Source organism: Rhinatrema bivittatum, chromosome 19, assembly GCF_901001135.1.
Source record: "Rhinatrema bivittatum chromosome 19, aRhiBiv1.1, whole genome shotgun sequence".
In the NCBI taxonomy this organism is placed as follows: Eukaryota; Metazoa; Chordata; class Amphibia; order Gymnophiona; family Rhinatrematidae; genus Rhinatrema; species Rhinatrema bivittatum.
The window spans coordinates 7,821,732-7,844,186 of record NC_042633.1 but is presented as its reverse complement, the minus strand read 5'-3'; the positions used below and the strand labels follow the sequence as shown (position 1 = coordinate 7,844,186).

At 45.2% G+C, this 22,455-nt stretch overlaps 1 protein-coding gene across 1 annotated transcript in view; it reads left to right on the top strand.

Moving 5' to 3' along the window:
• Window positions 1–2,737: 2,737 nt before the first annotated feature.
• The window catches only part of LOC115081109 (extracellular calcium-sensing receptor-like), a 116,626-nt gene continuing 96,908 nt past the window's right edge, over window positions 2,738–22,455 (top strand). The window contains exons 1-3 of the mRNA XM_029585622.1: window positions 2,738–2,790; window positions 3,395–3,686; window positions 4,012–4,851. Coding sequence (XP_029441482.1) covers window positions 2,738–2,790; window positions 3,395–3,686; window positions 4,012–4,851 — 1,185 coding nt within the window. The remainder of the gene's footprint in view (window positions 2,791–3,394; window positions 3,687–4,011; window positions 4,852–22,455) is intronic.

Genomic DNA, 22,455 nt, shown 5'->3' with positions numbered 1-22,455 from the left:
AAAACCCATGGCCTGTTCCCTCAGTAACATTCAGGGCAGGGTGCAGTCAGCTTCCTTTTGCAGGGTATGTAGGGTAAGCAGAGTTTGACCTTTATGGGGACGAGGTAGAATGAATCATAACGATGACATCACAATAATGGTGTTGCTGACATCACAGTGACACAATAAGATGTCTGCAGATAACTTACTCCTTATCCTAGCCTACGGCATCACCTTAGACCTGGCCTTTAACATGAAATACTGAATAATAACTGGAGACAAAGACATTTCTCACACTCATCTGTTGCTGCTGATATGAGCTTTACATGTCATTCCACAGTGAGGAAAATGGCAGATATCTTTTAATGTTTTATGCATAATTGCAGCCTGGGTAAAATAGCATCTGTCCTATATAGCAGAGTAGTAAAGAGTAATTTCCCTTAAATGTGCTCATTTCAAAGTCCATGGCTTTGTTTATCAATCGCATCCTCCTCCATGGCTTGTGAAAACCACAGAACAATTAGAAATTATTCCATCATGGAAATTGGTCTTTGCAATGGGGGAATACCTGAAAAGTTATAAACCAGGAATCAACAGCACCAGCATCAGACCCCACGAGAGAGCTCCAGCTTCACTTCAAAGGAGGACGAGCAGAAGTGCGTAAGCTTTTCAATTCTTATTTATTGAAGAGACATAAAAAACGCAGTCACAAATCTAAACAGACAGATTTGGGCAAAAAAGGTCCAAGAAAAAGGCCTCAATTCATTTGGTTTTCCACAAGTTTGAAACAGGGCAATGTCTTGAAGGGGAAAAGGATCCACCCAAGCACAGTGACCAGCGCACACGTGTGCAGATAGCAAAGGGGGGACTATTGTCCCTCGCATGGCTGGAATGTAAAAACCAGGCAAATGTCCCTGGGAGTCTCACACTTTTCTCCTGGCTCCATTTTACTGTGCATTTTATTTAGCACTTCCTAGATGATGCAGGACATTAACAGTGGGGGCAGAACCTGTGTCACTGAAAACTTGTGTGAAGCCAACTGTCTGGTAGCCCAGGATTGTTTTTCTTGTTTGCATTTCTTTTGCCTAACACTTAGATAAGGTCCTTATTCTTGCAGGGCATAGAAAGAAAAAGTTTCTTCTCCAGAGATTTCCCATCTGTCTGACATTTTCTAAGTGAATCAGCTTTTGGCAGGCACTGCTAATGCTTTCCACCCTCCCTGCCCCTCTCTCTCTCATAATATCTCTCTGCTTATTGCCCCGCTTCCCCCCCCCCCTTGCCCCCTCCTCTCTTCTGCACTTTGTGTGCCTCTCATTAATCCCCCTTGGTTTTCCTGTACTTGTTTGCTTCTTAAAAATCAAATCCTTTGCAGGAGCCGAACATGAGAATTCTCCAAACAGGTCAGTGAGTGTCTTTTACTGAGAGCACCAAGCTGGCCTTCTCCAGATCAACTTCTGGAGATCTTTAGATAGGACATGGACGAAGGGACACATAGGATCTCCAAGACTCACCTTCAACAGCCCCTTTGAATGATTTGTATGTTGATCCTGCAAGGAATCCAGCTTCCTCTAGGACCGGCACAATGCTCCCATCAAAACAGAGTCAGCACCCAACAGAAAAAGGGGGGAAGGTGGAAAATGAACTGAATTTCATAAAAAATAAACATTAAAACATAATAGAAATAATAATTTATTTGAAAATAAATGATAAACAATAGCAGTACCTTTACCAAATGTCATTTTTATGAAATTTCACTCCTCTTTTTTAATCTTAGCCAAAAAAACCTTTATAAATCAGGCCTTCAATGATGGAATCCTTCACAGAACCTATGACCACCCCTAACCCTAATCCTAGCCCTTTCACAAAACCTAACCCTAACCCTTACACTGAGCCTTCACTTAACCCTGACTTTGATCCTAAACTTCACTCTAACCCTAATCATATCTATAATCCTCTTTCTAACTTTATCTCAAAATCTAACCTTAACTCTAATCCTGACTATGACTCTGAACTTCACTCTAACCCTAACAATAGACATAACCATAAACCTGATGCTAACTCTAACTCTAACCCTAGCCATACCCTTTCACATTCACATGAGATAACAAAGTTCTTTTTTTTCCATTTCACCCAAGGCAAAATCTGCAAGAAAGATAGGTAGAGATTGGCACAGCTCGATGCAGGAAATTATGTTGACGGCACTGACTTATTTCCTGATATTGTCCAACCTTGTTTATAATGCTGCTAAAGTCAACTCTCAGCCAAGCACTGCAAAGGTAACAGGATACATAAAGCAGGGGGACATCATTATAGGGGGGATCATCCCTGTTCACAGTGCTAAAACCCACCTCCCCCTGATTCCCTTCACTGAGACTCCCAGCATCCAGCTTTGCAGCAAGTAAGTGACAGATTATTTTCCCCATGCTTCTTTTTCCATGCCATTATAATTAATTTCATGACAGCATCATCATACAATTGTTAATTGTGCATTAACTTAAAAAAAAGACTTTTAAAATTGAATTTAAATCTGCTACTTCTTAGTTTTAAGAAATATCCTCTGGAACATAAAAAGTGCCATGCTGGGTCAGACCAAAGGTCCATCAAGTCCTGCATTGGTCTCCGATAGTGTTCAATCCGGATCACTAGCAAATACCCGGCAGATCCCACTCCTATTTTATAAAGCGGGTGAATGCATGCACAAGTGCCAATGCATGCACATCCCGCATCAGAGGAAAAAGGGTGGTGGTATGAGTGGGGCATGGGTGTTCTGGGGCAGGGCCAAGAGATGTGCGCATTTACCTATGTGGCTGGGTATGCCCCCAGGTTCAGTGCCTCCTAACTTTACTTCTGCTATGGAGAAGATGGAAATAAAAAAAAATTCAGAATCTGTGAGGGGTTTGTGTGGTTTGGAGTAACTGGGAGGAGTGCATGCTAAAAACCAGGGGGATTGAGAAGAACAAGGAGAAAAATGGGCAAACTGGTGGACAAACTGGTGAGACTGGTCCACAGCTGGAAGTGCCTCTGTTATAAAATACCCTCATTTGCATGATCCAAAACTGACTTACACTGCTGTGAGCTCACAAGCTTCAAATTAGGAGCACATATACACACACCTAGCCTATTATATAACAGGCGCACATATTATAAAACAGCCACGTCTCTGGTCATGCATCAGTGCACATGTGCATATGTGCGCCCATTTGAAAGTTAATGTCCCCGAGTATTCATTTAAGTGTATATGCATAATTGTGTCTGCAAAATAAGTTGATATTTCAACTGAATATATACGGGTACCTTATTTTTGAAAATCAGCTGAATTTGTGCATGGCCAGATGGGCGCTCTATTAGAAATTCACCATTACATGTACATTTGCCTGTCTTCCATTTATATCACACTTTTCTGTTGTTTTTATAGACTACAATTACTTATTTACCAGCAGAAGCATGCCATGTTATTTGCCTTGGAAGAAATTAACAGAAATGGCACCCTGGTGCCCAACATCACCCTGGGATTCTGGCTATACGACTCCTGTGATACTCCACCCGGGTCTCTGCAAGGCGCAATGTGGCAACTCACCGGGCACAAAGATCCCATCCCAAATTACACCTGCAGGGGAACATCGCCATTAGCTGCGGTGCTTGGAGATGGAAAGTCTAGAACGTCCATAACTTTGGCTCAGCTACTGGGGGTCTACAAACATGCACAGGTATGGAATATCCTTCTGCTCTGGTTATTTGCAAAGGTAATTTCAATTTGTTTTTTGGAACCCTTTGAAAGCCAGATTGAAGATGTGGCTGTACAGGAAGTCATTTTGGTTGCTATTAATCATTGTTAAGAAGTAGAATGGAAAGTGGAGGTAAATTGCTTGATTACCTTTCCACAAAGGGACACTATTAGGGTGGGAAAACGTTTAGCATGTCTTGAGATAACCTTTAAGAAAAAGAGGGAAAAAATGCATATTATTATCATTCTCATAACTGATGATCAAGTGTTAGAAAAACCAATTAATATTGTTGATGAAATTCTTCTAGATCAGCTATGCTGCTTCTGTAGCCACTCTTAGTGATAAAAGTCGATTTCCTTCTTTCCTCCGCACTACTCAAAGTGATGAGTACCAGTCTCTGGGCATTGCCCGGTTGATCACCTTCTTCGGTTGGACCTGGATTGGAATCCTCGCTGAGGACAGTGACTATGGACAGATAGGGAGTCAGATGCTAAAAGAAGAGCTGATCAAGGCTGGGGTCTGTGTAGCCTTCCATGAAAACATCCCCTTAGTTTCTTCTCAAGTGAACATACAGCACATTTTGGAGGTAGTAAAGAAAATGACAGCCAGAGTCATCGTGGTCTTTTCCACTGGCGTCAACCTTTATCAAGTGATGCTGGAAATTGCAAAGAGTGACATATCTGGGAAAGTCTGGATTATTTCAGATTCCTTGTCTACCTCTTCAACATATAACGTAAAGGAGTTTTCAAAAACTCTTAAAGGATCCATTGCATTCTCTGTTCCTACAGGCAAAATTCCAAGATTCAAAGACTACCTCTATGATCTTCATCCTTTCAGAACTACAGAAGACATCTTTGTTAGGCAGTATTGGGAAAAAGTTTTTGGCTGCAGGTGGGCTGACCCCAACATGGACCAGGCCACTCTTCAAGAACTAAGCAGAAAAGGGCAACTCTGCACAGGGAAGGAAGACCCAAGGACACTTGATATTCGTTTCTTTGATATGACAAACCTAAGGTATACGTATAATGCTTATTACACTGTGTACGTGGTGGCTCATGCCCTGCATGCCATGCATTCCTGTAAACCTGGAGAAGGGCCTTTCTTCAATGGATCATGCGGGGACATAAAACACTTTAAGCCTTGGCAGGTAAGTGCCAGTGTTTGTTTTAGATATGTGGATGTAAGTATGCTTGACCCATACAGTTCACTACATGGTAATGACAAACAGTATGAGGTACATTTTTAAAAGGTCATTTAACTGCAAAAGTTCACGTATGCTTTTCAGTCTGTAGAAACTCAAGTGATCTTCAAACACCAGGTACTCATAAGAACATAAGAAATTGCCATATTGGGTCAGATCAAGGGTCCATCAAGCCCAGCATCCTGTTTCCAACAAAGGTCAATCCAGGCTACAAGTATCTATCACGTACACAAACACCAAGTAGATTCCATGCTACTGATGCCAGTAATAGCAGTGGCTATTGCCTATGTCATCTTGATTGATAGCAATTAATGGACTTTTCCTCCAAGAACTTATCCAAACCTTTTTTAAACCCAGCTACACTAACTGCACTAACCACATCATCTGGCAACAAATTCCAGAGCTTAATTGTGTGTTGAGTGAAAAAGAATTTTCTCCAATTAGTTTTAAATCTGCTACTTGCTAACTTCAGGGAGTGGCCCCTAGTCCTTTTATTATCCAAAAGAGTAAATAACTGATTCCCATTTACATGTTCTAGACCTCTCTTGATTTTAAAGACCTCTATTATATCCCCCCTTCAGCCATCTCTTCTTCAAGGTGAACGGCCCTAACCTGTTTAGCCTTTCCTCATAGGGGAGCTGTTCCATCCCTTTTATCATTTTGGTTGTCCTTCTCTTTACCTTCTCCAGTGCAACTATATCTTTTTTGAGATATGACAACCAGAATTGTACACAGTAGTCAAGGTATGGTCTCACCATGGAGCGATACAGAGGTGTTATGTCATTTTCCATTTTATTTACCATTCCCTTCCTAATAATTCCTTACATTCTGTTTGCTTTTTTGACTGCCGAGGCACACTGAGTCAATGATGTCAATGTAATAACAACTATGACGCCCAGATCTTTTTTCTGGGTGGTAGCTCCTAATATGGAACCTATCATTGTGTAATTACAGCATGGGCTATTTTTCCCTATATTCATCACCTTGCACTTATCCACATTAAATTTAATCTGCCATTTGAATGCGCAATCTTCCAGTCTTGCAAGGTCCTCCTGCAATTTATCACAATCCACGTGTGATTTAACTACTCAGAATAATTTTGTATCATCTGCAAATTTGATTACCTCACTCGTCATATTCCTTTCCAGATCATTTATATATATATTGAAAAGCACCGGTCCAAGTACAGATCCCTGAGGCACTCCACTGTTTATCCTTTTCCACTGAAAAAATTAACCATTTAATCTTACTCTCTGTTTCGTGTCTTTTAACCAGTTTGAAATCCACGAAAGGACATCGCCTCCTATCCCATGACCTTTTATTTATTTATTTATTTATCGGGTTTTAAATACCGTCATTCGAATTTATCATTATAAATCCATCATAATGGTTTACAAATATGAAGGTTACATGTTAAGGGATAAACAGAGTTTCAAAAAGGTTTAAACTGTTGTTAAACATAGGGGAGACAAATGTTAGTTAATTACTGTTCTGGTTTACATTTAACTTCATAGTTATAGTCCATAGTTGAGATAAGTTCATATACATGATAAAATACAAGGCCTTATGTACCATACACAAACTAATATATGATAAAGAAGCAGACTGGCTAAACCCAGCCTTACGAGTACACGTTCCACAAAGAAACCTCCGCTCAGCAAACAAAGCACTACTAACAATCCCTTCAGTAAAGTAAGCAAAATTAACTCAAGTGAGAGAAAGGGCTTTAGCATTGGCTGGGCCCATACTATGGAACACGATGCCCCCTGAACTCAGATTACAGAATAATCTCAAAACTTTTAAGAAAAATTTAAAAACATGGCTCTTTAAAAAAGCCTTCTTTAAAGAGTGTGGAGGGCAGAGATTGAAAGAACAGAGTAATGCAGATGAGAATGAATTTACTCAATCCTACATTTAAGAAGTAATATCTCAAAGAGATAGTAACTCAATAATATACCTCGACTTGACCAACATTACATCAAATAATGATTTTATTTATGAAATTGTAACCAAACTTTATTGGCACCTGTTAGAATGTACGATATTCTAGATTTACTATCCTTAGTCTATGTGCCTATTTGTAAACCGTTGCGATGGTATATAACTTAGCGACGGTATACAAAAGTTTTAAAATAAAAAAATAAAATAAAAAATATTCATTTAATCTTCAGGTTGAAGTGGAGGGTGAAGTTGTTGTGTTGTTCATTGGGTGAGTTGGTATGCTTTGTTGAATAACCATGTCTTTAGCTCTTTTTTGAATGTTTTTAGGTTTTCTTGAGTTGTGAGTTCAGTTGGTAGGGAGTTCCAGAGTTTTGGGCTACCTAGAGAAATTGCTCTCTTTTGGGTTGAGGTGAGTTGCTTGGAATGCATAGGAGGTGTTTTTTTAAGTCCCTTGTTTGCTGATCTGAGGTTTCTATTTGGGGTATGTAGTTTTATAGATGAACTTAGCCAATTTTCTTGTTTTTCATATATAATTTTATGGCGGATGGATAGTACTTTGTATTCAATTCTGAATCTTATTGGTAGCCAGTGTAGTGAGATAAGTATTGGAGTGATGTGGTTGCGTTTTTTGGATCCAGTGAGGATTCTTGCAGCAGTGTTCTGTAGGATCTGTAGTGGGCGAATGCTGTTTATAGGTAGGTTGAAAAGGAGTGAGTTACAGTAATCTATGTTGGAGAAAATTAGGAATTGAAGGACTGTTCTGAAGTCATTATTGGAAAGAAAAGGTTTTATATGACGGAGAGTAGTTTATGATATCCGTCTTTGATTTTTGTTGTGATATGGTTTTTAAAAGAAAGTTCTCTGTCAATTATTACTCCTAGGTTGCGGGCATGGTTGATTGGCGATGTAACTGAACTTTGATTCATTAGGTTGAGTGGTGATATTTGAGGAGAGTTGTTTTTTCTGTCTAATAAAATCATTTCAGTCTTGTCGAAGTTGAGGATGAGTTTTAAGTTGGTTAGAATTTCCTTTATATTGTTTAGGTAAGTTGCTGTTAATTTGTAAGTTTCTTCTAGTGATTTTTTTATTGGGATTAATATTTGAATATCATCAGCATAGATGAAGTGTGTCCGATTGAGATTTGATAGGAAGTGGCATAAAGGAAGCAGATAGATGTTAAAGAGTTTTGCTGACAGAGCGGATCCCTGGGGAACTCCCGTGTTTAGATTGATTTTCTTTAAGAGGGAATCATTGAGTAGTACTTGGTAGGAGTAAGATAGGTAAGAGGAGAACCATTGTAGGGTTGTTTCTTTAGCTCCAATTTCGGATAGACGGTTAATCATGATGGAATGATTTACTGTATCAAAGGCTGCAGAAAGGTCGAGTAGGATTAGCAGGTATCTGTGGCCTTTTTCAAAACCTTTGAGTACGAAGTCGTTCATTGCTAGTAGAAGGGTTTCAGTGTTCCAAATTGAGCGGGTAGCAGGATGTTGTTTTCTTCTAGGTGGTCAGTGAGTTGTGTGTGGATGAGTTTTTCAATGATTTTGGCCATGAAAGGGAGGTTTGATATGGGTCGGTAGTTCATTGGGTTTTCAGGATCAAGATTATTATTTTTGAGAATGGGTTTGATGATTGCTAATTTTAGGCATTCAGGGTAGTTTCCTTCCGTGAGGGAGAGGTTTACGATTTCAGTTATCATTTTAGTTATTGGTGGTTCAAGATTTTTTATCGTTGTAATGGGAATGGCGTCAATAGGGTGTTTGGCTGGGTTCATTTTTTTTAATGATCATTTGGACTTCTAAAGAAGATGCTGTCTCAAAATAGGGCCAGCTTTTTGTTTGAATGTTTGGTATTTTCTGGTCTTGTGAGTCATTTTTTAGCTTGTACTTTATGAGGGTTTTGATTTTTTCATTAAAGAAGTCTGCGAAGTCGTTACTAGAGATCTTTGATGTTGCTTGTGGTTGGTCATCGTAAGATGATTTGGTTAGGCTTTTTACTATGTTGAAGAGCATCTTAAGGTTTTGTTGGTATTTGTTTATTTTGTTAGTGTAGAAGTCTTTTTTTGTTTTAGCGATGAGTTTTTTGTATTCAGCTAGTTGTGCTCTGTGGGGCGGATTTTAAGAGCCCTGCTCGCGTAAATCCGCCCGGATTTACGCGAGCAGGGCCCTGCGCGCCGGTGCGCCTATTTTACATAGGCCTACCGGCGCGCGCAGAGCCCCGGGACTCGTGTAAGTCCCGGGGTTCTCCGAGGGGGGCGTGTCGGGGGCGGGCCCGGTCGTCGCGGCGTTTCGGGGGCGTGTCGGCAGCGTTTTGGGGGCGGGTACGGGGGCGTGGCTACGGCCCGGGGTGGTCCGGGGGCGTGGCCGCGCCCTCCGTACCCACCCCCAGGTCGCGTCCCGGCGCGCAGGAGGCCCGCTGACGCGCGGGGATTTACGCCTCCCTCTGGGAGGCGTAAATCCCCCGACAAAGGTAAGGGGGGGGGGGCTTAGACAGGGCCGGGTGGGTGGGTTAGGTAGGGGAAGGGAGGGGAAGGTGAGGGGAGGACAAAAGGAAGTTCCCTCCGAGGCCGCTCCGATTTCGGAGCGGCCTCGGAGGGAACGGGGGTAGGCTGCGCGGCTCGGCGCGCGCCGGCTATACAAAATCGATAGCCTTGCGCGCGCCGATCCAGGTTTTTAGCAGATACGCGCGGCTCCGCGCGTATCTACTAAAATCCAGCGTACTTTTGTTTGCACCTGGAGCGCAAACAAAAGTAGGCCTATTCGCGGAGTATGAAAATCCGCCCCTGTAGGCGTTTAATAGTGTGGTTGTTTTTTTGTTTCTCCATGATTTCTCTTATTTTTTGAGTTTCTGTTTGGCTGCTCTGATATTTTTATTGTACCAAAGGTTTTGATTTTTTGTTTCTTTTATAGTTTTCTTTATCAAGGGATTTATCTTGTCAGCTACAGTTCTAGTTATGGTAATCCAGGATGAGGTTGCGTTTTTGGTGTTTGACAGGTCTATGTTAGTTAGTTCAGTTTGAAGATTTGCTTGAAGAGTTTCAATGCAAAAGGGTGGACGGTATGAGAAGGATTTAGTTGTGATTTTTAAGTGGTCTGACCATGGTATTTTTGTTATCTTAGTTTGGTGGTTTGACCAAATGTTAGTGTTGATGAAGACAATCTCAAGTGTATGACCTGCTTTATGTGTTGGGGCATTGATAATTTGACTGAGCCCCAGTCACATTTTTAGTTTTATAAGAAAACTTTTAGTTTTCTTATAAGCCTCTCATGAGGGACTTTGTCAAATGCCTTCTGAAAATCCAAATACGCTACTTCTTCCGGTTCACCTTTATCCACAGGTTTATTATCCCGTTCAAAAAGGGGTTAATAAAGCTAAACGTCAGTGCTAACTGTTAAGACATATTCAAAAAAGTAAAATTAGGTCTCTTACTTTCAATTTTTATTTCCTGAAGTCCATATACTTGGATTTTTCTCCCCTATCAGCAGATGGAGACATGGAAAGAAAGTTTCACAGAAACTTCCTCATAAGGCAGTGTGCCACCTACAGCCTGTCAGTATTTTCTACCCAAAGCAATATCTGGAAAAGGAATGTTTGAGGATCAAGTAGCAACCTTAGAAATCTTGTTAAGCTACAAACTGCGACTCTGCCCATTACATGCCCTTTGGCACCACCAAACCTCTGCATATGTATGCCAATGAGTTCATTTCTTTAATCCACCATGCACTTACAGCTTTAAAAGCCTTCTAACTTTCTTATTTCCACTAAACAGCAGAAACAAATGATCTGATTACATAAAATCATTGGTTACCTTCAGAAAACACAACCTTCAGAAGCATGTGCAGTTCCGTCAGCTTTCTGCCCAAACCAAGTCTCTGAAAAAAACAGTAATTCCACTGACTGATCCATATGGAAAGCTGAGAACATGTTTGGCAAAAGGAAAGGCATTGTGCAAATTAAAATCCCTTCCAAAGAAATCCTCAAAAAGGGATCCCTACACGGCAAAGACTGAATTTCCAAAACCCGGCTTGCAGAACAAATTGCCACCAGAAACATTGCTTTCAATGTCACTCTCTTTAGGGGCTCAAAAGGAGATGTTAACAAAGTAGCCAAAACCAGGTTCAGATTTCAATTGGGGAAGCATCCCCAACCCTTTCAGGAAATGTACCACATCTGAAGGAGAAGCCAAAGAACTTGCAAAACTGTCCCTAGTATAAGAAGACAATGCTGAAAAAGCATTGACTGCAAATGCCTTCAGGTCCATCTGATGAACCTCCCACTCAGACAGAATCCAAGCGATTGCCTTTCCCAACAAGCAGATTGTAATAAATTGCAGGAAGACCTTGTGAGACTGGAAAATTGGGCATCCAAATGGCAGATGAAATTTAATGTGGATAAGTGCAAGGTGATGCATAAAGGGAAAAATAACCCATGCTATAATTACACAATGTTGGGTTCCATATTAGGTTCTACAACCCAAGAAAGAGATCTAGGTGTCATAGTGGATAACACACTGAAATTGTCGGTGCAGTGTGCTGCGGCAGTCCAAAAAGCAAACAGAATGTTGGGAATTATTAGAAAAGGAATGGTGAATAAAACGGAAAATTTCATAATGCCTCTGTATCGCTCCATGGTGAGACCGCACCTTGAATACTGTATACAATTCTGGTCGCCACATCTCAAAAAAGATATAATTGCGATGGAGAAGGTACAGAGAAGGGCTACCAAAATGATAAGGGGAATGGAACAACTCCCCTATGAGGAAAGACTAAAGAGGTTAGGACTTTTCAGCTTGGAGAAGAGACGACTCAGGGGGGATATGATAGAGGTGTTTAAAATCATGAGAGGTCTAGAACGGGTAGATGTGAATCGGTTATTTACTCTTTCAGATAGTAGAAAGACTAGGGGGCACTCCATGAAGTTAGCATGGGGCACATTTAAAACTAATCAGAGAAAGTTCTTTTTTACTCAACGCACAATTAAACTCTGGAATTTGTTGCCAGAGAATGTGGTTAGTGCAGTTAGTATAGCTGTGTTTAAAAAAGGATTGGATAAGTTCTTGGAGGAGAAGTCCATTACCTGCTATTAAGTTCACTTAGAGAATAGCCACTGCCATTAGCAATGGTTACATGGAATAGACTTAGTTTTTGGGTACTTCCCAGGTTCTTATGGCCTGGATTGGCCACTGTTGGAAACAGGATGCTGGGCTTGATGGACCCTTGGTCTGATGCAGTATGGCATTTTCTTATGTTCTTATGTTCTCTCTGGGATCCAGTGTGTCTACTCAAATAATTAACTTAAATATTTTCCACACCAGGAATGTACACTGCTGGTAATGCTAAAAGATAACTATCTGCTCCCTGGAGCAACAGCTTCACATTTTGTCACAAACCATGCTCTCCTGGTCCTGCCTTGCTGGTTCACATAAGCTATTTCTGTAGCATTGTCCAAAAATATTCTCACTGCCTTTCCTTTCAGTAGTGGTAGAAACTTGAGCAATGATTTCCTGATTGTCCTCTTTTCCAAACATCAAGACTTCTCCACACTCCAGAGATCTTGCACCATCCATCCCTGCCAATGTGTTCCCCAACCATTGAGACTTGTATTCATGGTAATCACCATCTACTCCAGAATTTCCAATTCTGTCCACCTAGATAAGTTGCCTATGGAGAGCTGCCATAACAGACTGCATCTGGCCTCTGGAAAAAGGGTGTTAAGTGCACCCTACGCTTAGATCCAGGGATACAAGAACACTTAGACTTTGTAGAAAGTATAATTTCTTTGTATTAATCAGTATAAGTATTCTTGGGAGATGCTGGATGCCCTTTCCCTGACAAACTGACCAGCATCTCCCTGTATACAGGAAATGACCCTTCTTTTATAGATAACATTCAATATTGAACAATAGGGATGTGCATTTGTTTTGAATGAATGCGCAATCCACATCGTATATGTCCCTATGCGTTGCATTCGTGGGGTTCCGAAACGTATGGCGAACCCCCACGAATGCAACGTATCATAACGAATAACCCCCCCCCCTCCTGAGCACCCCCCCCCCCCAAGACTTGCAAAATGTCCCTGGTGGTCCAGCGGGGGTCCTGGAGCATTCTCCTGCCCTCAGGCCGTCGGCTACTGGTATTCAAAATGGCGCCGATAGCCTTTGCCCTTACTATGTCACAGGGGCTACCGGTGCTATTGGTTGGCCCCTGTCACATGGTAGGAGCAATGGACGGCCGGCGCCATCTTGTACTCCTACCATGATGTGACTATCCCTGAACTGACCTGATTACTCTTTTCCAGGTGTGGCCCATTTACCATCACTCTTTAGATAGTCCTTTGTTCTGTTAGAATCTTACTGGTCAGGGCAATTAACATATCTATGGCTGTGTTTATAGAAACTCCTTTAGAATAGTGCCTGAAGCTGCCTCCATTGGTGTCTTCTTTGTATGACCCTATGAATAGGCATCATCGTATGGAGCCAGCCTGTCCACATGTCCTGAGAAACCTGCAAGTCATTCTCAGTAAGTCACTTAGAGTTCATTCAGCCCAGGCAGGCTAAGAAAACCAAGGATTCTGGGGTTTTCTTTCTTCATGTTGGGTTTCTGTTCAGGCATACTTCTCAAGGGGTAAATGGATTTTATACTCTTGAGAATGAGGATTTCACCAAGAGATGAGAGCTCTTTGCAATGGCCACATATGCACCTCTGCCCACCGGATCCAAATCCAGAGTCTCAAGCCCAGGTCTAGGCCCAAAACATTCCTTTCAAATGAATGCAATGAATAAGGTTCTTTTCATTCATGGGGGGGGGGCTCTAATTCATTTCAGGGCCCTTCAAATGAAACAAATTTCTTTTATTCATCGCATTTTTTAAATTCATTTGAAACAAATGCACATCCTTAGTTGTAATGGGTCCACTCCTCATAAAACTGGGACAATCACTCCCCTATTCTCAGAAGTGACATATGGACGCTTGGACCTTAATTGAATAGCTTTTTCCTCCCCCTCAGCTCCCTCCAACACCATCATGTGCATCCTTGCAGCTCAAATAAAAGGACTGCAACATAATGCAATACTGTTTCTGTGAATAAACAACAGCAAATGAAGAGACAGTCCCTAAACCTTGGCCAATGATACTTTCTTTCTCTGTCTCCATCTGCTGGTAGATGAGAATATCCTAAGATATCCCAAGTCTGTGGACTGGTCTGGTAGGGATGATAAGGAATTATTATCATTATTATTTATTAAACATGTGGTTCGTTTATCACCAGAATTAGGAAACCACAACGAAATTTCCTAATTCGTTGTGGTTTCGGAGACTCGTTTTTCGGGTTTGCATGGGGAGAGGGACACTTTTTTTTTAAAATTAAAAACCACCCCAAACCACCCCAAACATTTAAATAAACTATAATACAACACCCCCCCCCCCCCCGATCCCTCCCCAAGACTTACTAAGTACATCCCTGGTGGTCCAGCGCGGTCCCCAGGTTCCATTTGCCCTCCGTGCCCGTGCTAATTCAAGCCGTGCTCTTTAAAATGGTGCCGAATAGCCTCTGAACTACCATGTCACAGGGGCTACCAGCGCCATTGGTCAGCCCCTGTCACATGGCCATCGGCGCCATCTTGTGCTCCTGTCATGTGACTGGAGCTGACCAATGGCGCCGAAAGCCTCTGTGACATAGTATGGGCAAAGGCTATCGGCGCCATTTTGATTACTGGCAGCCGACAACGAAATCGCTTTCGGACCCCCGCTGGACCACCAGGGATTATTGGCAAGCCCCAGGGATTATTGGCAAGCCTTGGGGGGGTAGAAAACGGATTTTAAATGCTTGGGGTGGGTTTCTTTAAGCTTCCTTTGCTGTTTCGTTTTTTGGCCCGGTTTCGGGTTTCCTCGTTTCGTTTTTCAAAAAACAGAACGAGAAAACCCGAAATTTACCACGAGGTATCCGAGTCAAAAAACGACCCGGCAGAAAAAAACGAACCACATCTCTGTTATTTATTGCTGTTGCGATCCTGGTCGCGGGTCCCGCAATCGGGCCCTTACCTTCTTTGTCTGCCCCAGCAAGCAGCCTCACTCCCCGATGCTTCTTCAGACTTTTACAGGCTTTTCTCCGCGGTGGCATCTCCACAAGGGAGATGCCGCCTAGCTCTCTGCCATAGCCTTGCCCATTAGGCACGCGCGCAAGTGAGCAAGGAGCACAAATTTAAAGGAAAAGAGGCGGGAAACCACGGCTGGCCCCCAGAATTATGTCAGATGCAGGCAGGGTATTTAAACCCAGTCCCTGCTTTAGAATTTTGCCTTGCAATGAGGTTCACTCTTGAGAGTTTCTAGTTGCATTTCCAGCTTCCGTTCCTGATCCAGCCTTTGTTCCTGATCCAGCCCTGGTAACTGATCCATCAGTACGTCTTCTGATTTCTCCTGTCTGCCTCAAGTCCTAACCTTCGGACCGTCCCTCCTCTCTGCTCTCGACCTCGTCTGTGTCATCTGGATTTCTTCTTTGACTTTCATTTCCGGGAGACTGTGCCTAAGTCCAAGTGGCTCGGGTCCTCACAGGCTCCTCCTGGGGGGAACACGGGCTTCCAGTGGTGAAGCTCCTGACTGGTCTCCTGGCTCCTTCCGCATCCCAGCCACTTCATCCTCTGCGGAGATCTTCTATCCATCCTTCATCATCCGCAGGCCGGCCCAAGGGTCCACAACTCATACCAATTGCTTTGTGCAATTTGCAGCATACATAAAATATTATAACAAATATATAGGATCATTTTCCAACTCGCATGTGCTAATTTTTAAAAAGAGAGGGATTGGGGCGGAGTCAGGGGTAGGAATTTTGTAAATGTGGGCTGGCTTAGCAAAGTGCAAAGCCATAAAGCATGATATTGCACAGTTTTAACGCTGAAAATAACTACAACTTTTTCATTGGCATTAGGTTGTGCAATATGCCCATAATGCAAATTGTGATTTTTGTTTGCAAATTCTGTTGCAGGCTGGGGATGGGCCTGAAATGGGGGAGTGAGAGAGAGAGAGAAAGAGAGAGGGAGAGAACCTCTGGGAGTGGCACCATAGTAAGCAGCTATTTATGCTACTATAGGAGGCCCACCTAGTAACTCAAGGTGAGGTTAAGGTAGTAGTGTAGGGGTTAGGGACCACTTTGATATGCAGAGTGAGACATACAAACAGAACTGTGCACTCTTGTGAAGATTTGATGTCTTTCAGAGTGTGGAAACTCACACAACGATGAGATTTGTACAATGTTCTCTCAACCTAGCTTGATGTTACCCAGGTAGAGAGTCCATCAAGCTAGGTTGAGATAACATAGCTGGACAATAAGCAGCAGAGATCAGTAAAAGGATAAATGAGAGGTAGATGCATATGGAAGGTATGCTGTCCCGTAGGGGAGAAGGGTGATCTGAACAGCCAAGTCTTATAGTGTTTCTGAATCTCATGTGGTCCTTGACCTCTCATGTCCTATCGGATGGTGTACCACATTTTGTAGTCCAGGCAGGAGAATGTCCTCTTATTAGAAGACATTGTGGACCTTGAGCGTAGGTGGGAGGCGGAGGCGGTAAGTGACTGCCCCTACCCGTTCCGTGACGGGGAACGGGCTGACATACTTTGGGGCCTAGCGCATGGAGGGAAGCCGCAAGCGAAGATATCTCGTGCTTAACCATACTTTATCCCCGGGGAGAAAGGCTGGAGCCGGACTTCGTAGGCGGTCTGCGTATTTCTTAGCGATAATAGCAGTGCGTTGCAGCTTCAGTTGGGAGAGGTCCAGAGACTACGCAACTGCTGGGCCGTGAGCTGTATGGCCGGAGACGGTACAACCAACAGCAAGGGCAAGGGAGGTCGAAGACGTTTCCCATACACCGTATAGAAAGGAGAACTACCGGTGGTGGTTGTACGAGAACTCCGCCCATGGAAGCAGAGCCACCCAATCATTTTGTAAATCTCCCACAAAGGACCGGAGGAAAGTTTTCAACGTCTGATTTGTGCATTCCACTTGGCCGTTAGCTTGAGGGTGGAAGGCAGTCGTGAAATCTAGCTGGACTCCAAAGCGCCCTCCAATATTTTGCCGTAAATTGCGAGCCCTGATCCGAGGCGATGTGTTGGGGGAGTCCATGAAGGTGAAAGATGTGGTGGGTAAACAGGTTTGCAAGTTCAGGTGCTGTAGGCAACTTAGCGAGGGGAATGAAGTGAGCCATTATGGAGAACCTGTCAATCGTAACCGAGATCACCATCATTCCTTCTTAAGGGGGCAGATCGACAATGAAGTCCGTGGACAAGTGGGTCCACGGTTCGATAGGGATAGGCAGTGGCTAAAGAAGACCCCAGGGGCACTGGGAGGAGTCTTCTGTTGAGCACAGGTCGGGCAGGAGCTGACATAGAGCTGGACGTCCTTCTTAAGCTGGGGCCACCAGTAGAACTCGGAAAGTAATTCCTGGGTTCTAGCTACCCCTGGGTGACCTGCAGTCAGGGAGTCATGGGCCCACAACAGTACCTTCTTCCGGAGGCAAACTGGTAATACCGTTTTCCCCATAGTAACCACGTTGGACGCCACAAGAAGCACCTTGGGCGGGTCAAGAATGTATTGTGGCGGGTTAGGGGTATCCTCCGTCTCCGCCGTATAGGAGAGGGTGCCTACCCGAATGTTCTTGGACGCTGGCCTGTAGCTTAGGAGAAAGTTGAAGCGGCTATAAAAGAGGGACCACCGAGCCTATCGGGGGTTGAGGCGCTGGGCGTGGCAAAGACATTCCAGATTCTTGTGATCCATATAAACGATCACTCGGTATAGGGCTCCCTCCAACCATTGGAGCCATTCCTCAAAGGCCATTTTGATGGCCAGAAGTTCCTTGTCTCTTATGCCATAATTTTTTTTTTGCGGGTGAGAATTTCCGGGAAAAGTAGGAACACGGCAGGGATCGCCCGCTGCCGGATATTTGGTTCAAGACGGCTCCAACTGCCACGTCGGAGGCATCAACTTCCACAATGAACTGACATTGGGGGTCCGGGTGATGGAGACATATGTCCTGAAGGAAGGCTGTCTTTAGTTCTTGGAAAGCTCGCAGCGCAGCTGCAGGTCAGTTTCTAGCATCGGCCCCCTTCTTGGTGAGGGCCGTAAGCGGAACCACCATCCTGGAGTAGTGGGGTATAAATTGTCGGTAGAAATTGGCGAAGCCAAGGATGCGCTGAAGTGCCCTGACCCCAACGGGTTGAGGCCAGTCCTTGATGGCCATTACTTTCTCAGGGTCCATATGGAAACCCGTGGAGGACACAATATACCCGAGAAAGGGTAGGGATTATTGCTAAAATTGGCACTTCTCCATTTTAGCAAAGAGCCAGTTATCCTGAAGTTTCTACAACACCCTGCGGACATCTCTGCGGTGCGAATCCAGGTTCTTCGAGTATATCAGCACATCATCCAGGTAAACGATGACCGACGTATGTAAAATGTCCCTCAACACCTCGTTCATGAGATTCTGGAACACCGCGGGAGCGTTGCAGAGGCTGAAGGACATGACCAGGTATTCATAGTGGCCGTCCCTCGTGTTGAATGCGGTCTTCCACTCGTCACCTGGTTGAATCCTCACCAGGTTGTACGGCCCACAGAAATCCAACTTCGTGAACACCTTGGCTCCTTGTAGTCGATCCAGTAGCTCCGGAATTAATGGTAGCGGGTATCGGTCACGTAGATTAATGTTGTTCAGACCACAATAGTCTATACAGGGCCGGAGAGACCCATCCTTCTTTGCCACAAAGAAGAACCCAGCTCCGGCCGGGGAGTTAGATGACCGAATGAACCCTCTATCCAAGTTCTCCTGGATATACGCGGACATGGCTCGAGTCTCTGGGAGCAACAAAGGATATATCCGTCCTCGTGGCGGCATGGTACCTGGAATCAGATTGATAGCACAATCAAAGGGTCGGTGCTCCTTAAGGAGTTCAGATTTTTCTTTTGAAAAGACATCCAAGTAGTCTTGATACTGTAGGGGCAATACCAGGGGGGTGGTCAGGAGAGGTATCAAGGGTCGAGGAACCATGGTCAGGCAGGTGTCAAAGCAAGACGAGCCCCTGGATGCAATCTGGAGAGTCTCCCAAATGATAACCGGGGAGTGCTTCCGAAGCCATGGTAGACCCAAGATGACCGGATGCATGGATTTTTCCAATATGAGGAAGGAGATCTCCTCTACATGCAGGAGTCCAGTGCGAAGCGTTAGGGGCTTGGTGCATGTAGAAATAGTGCCCAGAAGGGGAGTCCCATGAATGGAAGTCACTCTGATGGGAGACCTTTGAGGTTGGACCCCGATTTGTAGTTGTTGGTCTGAATCCCAGTGGATAAAGTTTCCCCCTTCTCCGGAGTCAATCAGGGCTAGCATATCGAAGTTTCCTCCAGGGAGGAGGATAGTCACTGGGACAGTGCACGGGGAGGCAGAAGTGGTATTACCTAGGGTTAGCTCCTTGACTATGCCTAGGTCTTGGCGTTTCCTGGCCGCTCGCCACACTGAGCAAGAAGTGGCCCTTGCCACCACAATATACGCATAGGCCCTGGGCACGACGTCTTTTTCTCTCTTCCTGAGAGATCAGGCCCCTGCCCAACTGCATGGGTTCTGGGTCCTGACTCCCTGCAGAAGCGGAAGAAGAGGGTACAGGTCTGGAAAATGGGATACCAGAGTTCCTGAGTCTCCGAAAAGACCTCCCCTCCCAGAAGCGGCGTTGGATGCGGCGGTCCACGTGACCCGCCAAGTCAATGAGGCTGTTCAGGTCATCCAGGAGGACCCTGCCACCAGTTTGTCTTGGAGTCTTGGGGAGAGACCTTCCAGGAATACGCCGTGAAGACTGTCATTACCCCAGTTCAGCTTGGCTGCTAGTGTCTGGAATTCTACTGCATACTCGGAAAGGGGCCGGTTGCCCTGATGGAGCTTAACTAACTCTGATGCGGCAGAAGGCCTGCGGGAAGGCTCATCGAAGATCTGCCGGAAGACTGTGACAAATTGTTCCAGGTTAGCCAGGCGGGAGTCCTGACGCTCCCATAGGGAGGACGCACATGCCAGAGGTTTCCCATCCAACAAGGTAATAATGTAGTTGGTTTTAATCCAATCCGTGGGAAACTGGGCTGGCAGAATGTTGAACCGGATGAAGCACTGATTAAGAAATCCTCTGCATAATTTGGCATCCCCAGAGTACCGTGAGGGCGCAGGCAGTTGTGTGGGCGTGACCGGTCCGATATCGGCCACCGCTACGGGTACCGGAGGGCTGAGTGCGGCGGCTCCATCTACTCGCTTGGCTAGTCTCTGCACAGTCGTCATCATAGAATCAATGCATATTTGTTGTTGATGCAATCTCTGTGCAATACCAGAAATGGCTTTCAAGTCCGTGGCATCCACCGGGTCCATGGCCTTGCAAACTGTTACCGGTATGGACCCTTGAGTCGGCTGAGACTGATGGTGATGCACTGTGGGGAACCACAGTGGATGTCGCAGCCGGGAGGCAGCGCTGAGGAGAATGCCCTTGGAAACTCGCGTCCCTCCGCAAGGAGCCCATGAGAACCCGAACCGCTGGGACTTAGGCAAGATCCTCTGTGACCGAGGACCTGAGGAGTCAGGCCTGGGACTGTTCAATGCTGCTCCCCCAAGGGGAGGAGTTAGCAAGTTGTAATACTCCGAAGGCGGAGTTAATGATCTATTGTGGGTTGGCTCCCACAGAGTGGCAGTGTAAGGAATAAACATTTATTGGAAATTGGTGAATCCCTGGGCCAATGGCAGATGACAGCACCCCCAGGAGGATATCCTGAGAGGGACCACCGGCTAGGCCGGAGTATTGAGACAGACCCAGATAGTTCTTTATTAGACAGGCAGTAGAACCACCAGAGGTGGCAGTAGTGAACTGATGTGCCCGGCAGGGCAGAAGTCCTTCTGATACTGAAATTGCAGTCTCTGGGTTGCTGAGCTGCAATATCGTCTTAGACAGAAGGGAGTCTTCGGAGATTAGGAACAAAGGCCCTGGTGGAGCAGGTACCAGTTCCTATCTGTATTTGAACTCACAGTATTCACGTCTGCGATCGCTTCCAGGCAGTAGGAGTCTTCTGAGCATTCAGGGACGTAGGCCCTTGTGGAACGAGTACCGGATCTCGTCTTCGTATGTGAAATCAAGAAGAGAGAGAGTGGAGCCCCCGAGGAGCGGATACCCCAGGAAGTACAAGAAGGCAGAGTAGCTAGGATGAATCGATACCAAGACAAGTAAGATTTGCGTCCTTGCTAACTCTATCCGTAGTTGCAAGTAAGGACCTTTAAAGTGTAAATGGATGACGTCACCACGGAGGGACGTCCCCGAGGTTCGCGCCCTTGCCGGTATAAACTCTAGAGCGCGCGCGCCCTTACATCACCAGGAACATGGCGGATCCGCAGCGTCGGGCCAACCCGAGGATTCCGGAGAGACAAGGCAGGGAGACGTCGTGGCAGCAGCCATCCGTCAGACCAGGGGGGAGTCGCCACACAGGTCAAGAGGGTGGAGCGAGGGCGAAGAGCAGGCACGAACGCAACAGGGACGCAGCCGGCACCAGGAGGTCGATGAAGACTTCACCCTTGGAAGCCCACGGTCCCCCCGGGAGGAGCCCGTGATGACCCAAGCCGCTGGGACTTAGGCGAGGCCTCCTGGTGGGCAAAGAACTGGACGCCTGAGGATGAAGAGAAGCCAGAAGCTGGCGTACAGACAGGAGTGGAAGTTGAAGCCAGAAGTCGGTGGACGAGGCAAGGTTGTAAGCCAGGAGTCAGAAGCTGAAGACAAAGCCAGGGACGGAAGCTGAAGCCGGAGTCAGTAGACGGACCAAGGTCAGAAGCCAGGAGTCAGAAGCCGAAGACAAAGCCAGGGACTGAAGCTGAAGCCGGAGTCAGTGGACGGACCAAGGTCGGAAGCCAGGAGTCAGAAGACGAAGACAAAGCAAGGGAGAGAAGCTGAAGCTGGAGTCAGTGGACGAGCCAGAGTCAAGAACCAGAAGACCGAAACCGAAGAGAAGATCAGGGATCCAGACGCAGCAACTAGTAACTCTGAGAAAGAGTGAACCTCGTTGCAAGGCGAGGTTTAGGTCAAGCTGCAGGGTTTAAATACCCTGCAGCATCTGACGTCATCCAAGGGCTGTCCTCCCTCTTCCCGCGCGGGCCCCTTTAAATGTTCGAGCCCCTGCTCACGCGTGCGCCTAGGGGGCGGGGCCAAGCGCGTCGGATCGGCGGAGGTAGGTGGAGGGACCGAGGCATGGCCTGGGACCGTAACATAAATGGAGAGTTTTGTCTGTGGTATATAGTGTCAGCTGGTCCCTATAACGTTTGTGTGTTAGTGGCATACCTGCTATGTCCATACATTTTTAAAACAAATATACATGTAGAATTTCCTATCACACTTCCAAAATGCTCCATGGACTGGCTCTTTAGTCTGTGGCTAAGAGAATGCATGTGACTAAAGTTTGGGCATGAGTTCAGGTAAATGAAATTCCACTTATGCAGAATCAGAAAATCCACCCCAAATAAGTGCTTTCAAATTGGACTCAATAATGTTTTCCAAAAACGTTTCCTTCTTTGTGTTGAACTGATGCACAGACTTTTAAGAAAATTCTAGGCTTCTCTGT